The sequence below is a fragment of the Protobothrops mucrosquamatus genome, unplaced genomic scaffold (assembly GCF_001527695.2).
Source record: "Protobothrops mucrosquamatus isolate PMUCROS unplaced genomic scaffold, P.Mucros_1.0 scaffold_256, whole genome shotgun sequence".
In the NCBI taxonomy this organism is placed as follows: domain Eukaryota; kingdom Metazoa; phylum Chordata; class Lepidosauria; order Squamata; family Viperidae; genus Protobothrops; species Protobothrops mucrosquamatus.
This window is the reverse complement of record NW_015386332.1, coordinates 1,535,996-1,543,654: the sequence shown is the minus strand read 5'-3', so window position 1 is coordinate 1,543,654 and position 7,659 is coordinate 1,535,996. Positions and strand designations below refer to the sequence as shown.

The following is a 7,659-nucleotide window of genomic DNA, read 5'->3' as shown; positions in this document are numbered from 1 at the left end:
TTAAGGGTAATACTCTATGCTTCTTGTCTCCTGATAAAACAGAGGTCTCCAACCTTTCTCAGTTGGCAGACTGGAGGGAAAGGGAGGGGCCATGAGCGTGCACGATGCAAATGGGGCGGTGCTAGTGCCTGCATGACACTCGTTAGTGCCGCCCTGTTTTTGCCACACAGCACTCTGTTTTCACCACGGTGCCCTGTTTCCACTGCATAGTGCCCCGTTTTCACTGTGCGGCACCCTGTTTGCATAGCGGAGGCACGCGTGCAAGTGGGGGTAAATGCACGCACATGTGTGTATGTGTGCGCACTGACCAGCTGTCCTGCGGTCAAGTGGCCAGCAGGCCATGGCCCGGTAGTGGGCCATGGCTCACAGATTGGGGACTCCTGTGATAAAATATTGTTAGGATGAGCAAAGCTATCTCAGTCATGAGCCCAGATCTGTATTTAGATAGAAGTAGATTTATACAATTTGCTTTAACCCAAAATATCTAATATCATATCTATGCCACCTTGGTTCAGAGAAGATATTAGCAATTATGTAGCAGCTTTCCAAATCTCCTATAACCAAAGAAAACTTATTGAGAAGAAATAACCTAGTCATTTTCTTCCAAGCAGCCACTATCACCATTTAAAATAGGGACTGCTGTATAGTATCTCTCGCCTAGATGTATCCATACAGAGTTACTAAGAGACTGGTGCCATCTAGATTTCAGTTCTCATTTTATTTGTTTTATAAATTTTAGCCCTTTGGTAAATCAAATAATTAATTGAGCCCAAGTATGACTTCTACAGAAATATTTTATATTTGATTGAACATAATAGATTGAAGGAATAAAACAGAAGGGAATCCAGATGACAGCTCTTAGAATGAAAAAAAAATGCATTAAATTAGAAAAGGCAGTCAGCAAGGTGAGTAGCAAACTTCAGTCAGGCCCCTAGAAATCAAATCAAACAACTTGTAAGAAACATCAAATTAAAGAAACTAGAACTTTGTTTATGAAATGAAACCTTTGTTTATAGAAACTAGACCTTTGTTTCTTCATGATTAAAGAAACTAGACCTTTGTTTATGAACAAAAGCTCTTTTGACTGAAAGTACTTATTGCACTGGGTTTTTATTTAATGGCAACTGAAATAATTATTCTTATTTAGGTTGGGAGAGATGCTGCTATTCACATTTGGGATATACAGATGCTCAAATGTTTGTCATTGCTAAGAGGCCAGCATCAAAGGGGAATATGTGCACTTGACTTTTCAGGTAAGCTGCTATGTAATGAATGTTGCTTTAGAATGGGAAATAATGTTTCTTAATTATATGGTAACTCAAATAATTTTTGTCCGTAAAAGATCATATCCCTCTCCTCTCATCTTCCAAGATAGCATTCCAAAATACTCAAAGTAAAACTTTTTTCTGAATTAGCAAGCAGAATCTTTTTCTTCAAATGCATGAAGCTACTCTAGCTTCCCAGACAAATTCTACCTAGTAACCATGCAGCAAGGCTTGTTGTGATCTGTCCATAGATCACATTTTTTATTTAAAACTATGGGGGGGGGGTGTTCCCCTGATTTTCACTTATAGGAAGCATTCAGTTCTATTAAGTGGGGTTAAGCCTCTGTCACAAAACATAACAAGACCATCACTTTCCAATATATCAAGCTCACAACTGTGGGGTTCTTAGCTTCATATCTGTGGGCACCATTCCTTGACTTGATTTCTCACCTAAACTTCATGTGTGTGTCTGTGTATATGAAAGGGCAGAACTGGCAATGGCAGCCATAATGTTTTCATATTGGCTCTCCAATTATGAAAAAATTGGGGCTCTCTGTCATAGGCAACTGTTAAGTCATTTTCTAGAATAATTATAGTTAGGAGAAGAAGGAGGAAGAAATAAATACAAATTAAGTCATTGTGAAAGTTTGATTATTGTAGAAATCCAACTTGCTTATTCCTGGCACCATAACATAGAAATTTGCAATGAATATTACATTTGTCACATTTCATTTCAAGATATCTCATTATGAACTATGAATTGGTTTTGTACAGCTGATGGGAAATGCTTAGCTTCAATTGGATTAGATGACAATCATACCATTGTACTGTGGGACTGGAAAAAAGGAGAAAAGATGGCAGTAACCAGGTAAGAATACTATCATATTGCATCCATTGTTGTACATATTTTATATAATGTAAGTATTCTATGATGCTGTTCCAGGAGTTTTTTTTAAAAAAACAACATATTGTTGACCAATATAGAAAGAGAGATGATGATGACATCAATTATTCCAGTTATGCCTTTGTAGCAGTTCTTCCTCCCGTCCTTCAAAACCATTCCCTTTTCCCTCAGCAGGTGTCAAGAAAACAAAATGCACTTGTTCATGTAGCCAAGAAAGTCTTACATTTATGACAACTTTTGAAATGATTGTAGTTTTCCTGTGCTGTTACTGTACTTTTTATGCTTCAGTTCAGCATAACTTTTAATCAGTGTTTAACCTATAGCATTAGAAGTGTCCAGTGCTTTTTTTATTATAAAAAAAAAGGTGCCGGAACTCACACATGTCATACAACCCACCTTGCCTACCCTACAAGGTTCCATCCAAAAAAGGTGCCAGAACTCTGTTCTGGGCATACTATGACAAAAAAAAGCCCTGGAAGTGTCCATCCAGATATCAATTATTAAAAAAAAATAGTCTCAAATGGTTCTGCAGAGAAAATACTTAGATTTTGGGAGACTGAACTGAATCACAAAGCACAAATCTAGCAACTGGAAATGGCCGCTTATTCTCCTAGTTCTCCTACAATGGCTGTACTATAGGTAACACCTACCATTTGCTCATACAGTACTAGAAATGTAAATGATGAACAACTTTGCAATTGTTTACTGTCCATTTTATATGTAGCACTAAATTGTGTAATAAATAGTATCTAACAGCACTGCATTCATTAATAAGTTTTCAGCAATAATTGTATAGGGAAAAATACCAGAATAACTGTGTGTCAGAAATTATAGGGTCTTTAAACCTTTCAGTGATTATGGAACTGATCTGTGATATACTGTGGTTCCCTTCCTTATGCATCTCATTGAAATCTGCCCCTGCTGTTTGGGGAACTATTTGAAAGAATCTAAGTCACAGTACAAGGAGAAACTGAGCAAACTGAGACATAATGAAAATTATTGTGCCCTTTCTTATAGTATACAACTGTAACATGGCATCTAAATTACTGTGGCATTCAAAAATTACTTTGCTGTTTCTTGAGTCAAAATCATTTAAATCAAACTATTCTACATTTGTTCTTTTGTTGAATTCAGTGGTGTATTAAAGGGGAAGACTATTCTCTGAGAATATTTGCCATGCAGTTTTTGTGATATAAATGCATTTGCAAATCATTTTTTCTTTCTGTTAAATCACTTTTGTGCCCCAGGTTTATCTCTTTTTTTCACCCTAATCTTGAATAAACATTTCCTTAGCATTCTTTGATTTCATTTACTTTTGGAAGCTTAATAGTTTGCCTAGTAATTGCATGCATGAACAAAGCATTTGGGAAAAACTGGGTCATGTATTTCATTGGTTTTCTAATGGATGTGTTCTCTTTTTAGGAAGTAGCATTTTTCTTTTTTATATGAGTCTGTGGCAGTTTCTAATATTCTAATATGCAGTATAGGAGGCTGTCTTTTAACTGAGACTGCTTAAATTTTTAATAGCTTCTTATTTATTGCCTGATGGATTAAAAGTGATACTCAGTTAGGTCTCTTAAATAATGTGTCCTGTGTCACATTTCTGATAATATGTCTTGACCTTATTCAAATAGACCTGTATATCTGTACATTACAAGTTATTTATTAATGGATTTCTGCTGTTGATATGATATATAAAATTAGATTCCCTAACTTTTCACTTGGGAATCTCTGTTCCTCTGATGTTTAGATGCATTTAGTGTATCAGTCGGAGACGTTCCAAGCACTGGCTGTTATAGCTTCTCACCTCCAAAATAGTTGGCTAACAATTGCATCCAATGAGTATATTAAAAAACATTTTTAATCAAATCACAAAATCAGATAATGTCATATAAATATAAACTTTACAATATTAAGTATGGTAAAATTATTCCATCATAATATAATTGAAAGTATACTCAATACATTCTTATAACGATTTAATCCAGTTTGTGTAGTGAGTTATGCAATTGGACAGTGGTGGGATTCAAATATGTGAACTAACAAAATATTAGCTACCGGATCTGCCGAAGTGGTGTGAACTGGCTGAATCCCACCACTGCAATTGGACCTCTTTGCAAATAAGCAATAAATTATTCAAAAGAATGTCAATGAATCAGTCCCTGATTAGTTTCCTAATTCCTGTTCAACATGCAGATTAAGATTTTGATAAAATTAATTGGATATGAGAGCATGAATTGAATTCAGCACTCCTTCACTGAACCACATCTCTACTAACACATCAGTATGTAACTATGTACTTTCCCGTTTACTAATTTTATTATTTAGATAAAAATAACAAGACTGGATAGATTTAACTAAGGAATGATACCTTCAAAACTTTACTACACAATTAAAATAAAACTGATTCATTTGTATGAGAATCTTACTGTATAAACTGGATTTGATGAGGATTACTATGTCATTTATTATATTGATCATATTAAGAGAAATCTCTGTTAATTCTATTGTTTGTTAAAAGTTCTAATGGTGATAGAACTATTTGAACTTTTTAACCCCCACAATTAGTCAAAACAGCTTTTAATTTGTAGTTTTAAATCCTTCTGTATCAAAATCATTAATAATATATAAGTGAAAATGCTAAATGTCTCCTCTATTTTGTTCAGTAATAGCACTGTAAGACATGGTTACTACTGTTAAAGGATCCACATCCTCTTTTTTTAAAAAAATAGGATGTTACTATCACAATAGTACAAAAAAACCCTATTCATTTATACTTTATTTTTTAATGTGATGCAGGGGTCACAAAGATAAGCTCTTTGTAGTGAAGTGCAACCCTCATCATGCTGATAAACTGGTGACTGTTGGAATAAAGCACATCAAATTTTGGCAACAAACAGGTAGTAGAATTTATCTTATTTCTTCACCAAAAAGTTGATTCAGATAGTTTAGTTTCATTACAGACACAGCAAAATTTTCCCATGAGTATTTTGTTTTTTACCATTCTTGCTTGAAGACTTATATACTTGATATACAGCTAAATGTCTTGCTGATGTTTTGATTTATGGTGAGGGCTTGAATCTTTCAGGAGCAAAAAAATGGGGGGGAAAGAAAAATTAGTGGGATATGAAGGAAATTTTTAGTAGCCCTTGGTTCTATTCTTAATGGAGGACTGGATGTGGCAATCCAATAGTAAAGTTAGGGCTAGGGTTAGGGTTAGTAAATGCATCTAGAATTGCTTTGAAATGAGATGGGTGGCAAATAAATTTAACAATAATAATAATAAAGTTTATTTATAATTTAAATTAATAATTAGAGATAGACAGACAGACAATTGGAGAATCAGTTTGGTCTAGTGATCAAAGCACCAGGCTTGAAAGCAGGAGACCGTGAGTTCAAGCCCCGCTTTAGCTACGAAGTCCAGCTAAGTGACTTTTGGCCAGTTCTCTCTGCAGCCCAACCCACCTTACAAGGTTGTCGTGGGGAAAACAGAAGGAGGAAATTGTGTTGAATATATTCGCCACCTTGAATTATATGTAAAAATTATAAAGTTCAGGATATATATATAAAGTTGGGCTCTGCAATTAGGACTAGATGAAAGGACTCTAGGCATCTACCCATTCCATTTTATATGGATCACAAAAATGCCCTGGAAGCATGATATCAGATTTTGGCAGTCAATTTCCTGTGATGCAGATATTAGTAATTTTTTCCTCCAAAAAATAAGAGCACTGTAATAATGTTTATGCTGAATTAATTTATTTTGTCTTTGGAAAAACCCAGACACCCCGAACCATAAATCATCCTTTATTTTGAAGATGTGATCATATTATTGTTGTATCCTCTGCAGCTCAGAAAAACCAAAAATATTGTAAAAAAATAAATAATGCCTCCCCCCAGTAATGGATGATATAATTATACTTGGCAATTTCCCACATATTCTGCCTACCAACTTGTAACATTGTTTCCTTCAAAATATGCAATTCAAACATACTAGGATTTTCTTTGTCTACACCCCCCCCCCACTTTTTGTTTTCCCCTATCGGTTTTTAATAATAGATAATTGAAATTTATATAGTCCTTGATAACAATCCTTATTGATCTATCATGACTATCCAGGTGGTGGTTTTACCTCAAAACGTGGCATGTTTGGAAATATTGGGAAACAGGAAACCATGATGAGTATTTCCTATGGACGGATAGAGGATCTCGTTTTCTCTGGATCTGCAACTGGAGATATTTACATCTGGAAAGATGTTTTGTTGGTTAAGACAGTAAAATCTCACGATGGGCCTGTATTTGCTATGCATGCTTTAGATAAGGTAAAAATTGTCTTGTCATGCAACTCTGTAAATCAGCTGCATCTTTTCATGGGATTGTGTAGCTATTTCCAGCCACTGCAGTGTTAGCTCAGGAAACAAAATATTTTGTTTAAGGAGTTGCACACAGGTTTTATGTATGTTCTAAAGCAGAGGTCCCCAACCGGTTCCGTGGAGAAAGGTTTTTCCATGGACCAGAGAGTGCATGCTTTTGTGTGCTGCCTGCATCCCATGGATGGGGCTTTGCTTGGTTGTGCAGACCAGTTGCTGTAGCCCGGTATCAGTCCACGGACCAGAGGTTGGGGACCTCTGCTCTAAAGCACCATTTTGCCTACAAAACTGAATTGCCACAGAGCTTAAGTATGCATACATAGTTTGTGTAAATTTTGGCTTTAAATACCCCAGAATGGTATTTGAATTGGATAAGTGCTATAAATTTCTCATCCTTGTTTCTAGTAAGACAATTTAGGATAGATGGGTTACTTAGTTGTTGCATTTGAAACTAAATAAATGCTCCTTTGAACGTGAAAATAGTAATCTTAATTAATGTAGCCACTAGACACAATGTATTACCTATGATTTTACCTATTTTTTCCCATTCTTTCAATATTTGATGTTCAGATTGAATACCATAGCCAAAAGAGCAACATTCAGAGACAGGAGGCAAATATCAGCAAGCTTGGGGAGACAAAATTGGCAGAAGCATATGAATAAATATGTTTCATTTTGTAATTCAGTGACATTAATTTTTTTACCACCTAACTTTATATTGTCAATGCATTAAGCAGATTTATAAATCTGTTTCTGTACAGGGCTTCGTGACAGGTGGGAAGGATGGTGTTGTGGCACTTTGGGATGATACATTTGAGAGATGCTTGAAGACATATGCCATCAAAAGAGCAGCTCTCTCACCTGGGTCTAAAGGTATAACTGCTCTAAGTTGCAATAGGCAGGAATAAAGGCTCCTTATAATAAAACATATGAAGAGACATTGCAAAATTCTAGTAAATCTGTAATAACCTCTTTCAAGGCCACCAGCTTTGCACTGTTCTATAAAGTGAATCTGGAGGTTACTGGCAGATGGCTGATTTGCTTAAGTTTGGGAGTGATTACCAATCATTTATGCTACAGCCCATTAGGAATAATCACCTAATTATGTGAAGACTGAAAG

General features: G+C 35.4%; 1 protein-coding gene across 1 annotated transcript in view; it reads left to right on the top strand.

Moving 5' to 3' along the window:
- Positions 1-848: 848 nt before the first annotated feature.
- Positions 849-7,659, top strand: part of LOC107302196 (EMAP like 6) — a 52,894-nt gene continuing 46,083 nt past the window's right edge. The window contains exons 1-6 of the mRNA XM_015831310.1: positions 849-905; positions 1,148-1,253; positions 2,040-2,133; positions 4,969-5,069; positions 6,289-6,491; positions 7,301-7,412. Coding sequence (XP_015686796.1) covers positions 849-905; positions 1,148-1,253; positions 2,040-2,133; positions 4,969-5,069; positions 6,289-6,491; positions 7,301-7,412 — 673 coding nt within the window. The remainder of the gene's footprint in view (positions 906-1,147; positions 1,254-2,039; positions 2,134-4,968; positions 5,070-6,288; positions 6,492-7,300; positions 7,413-7,659) is intronic.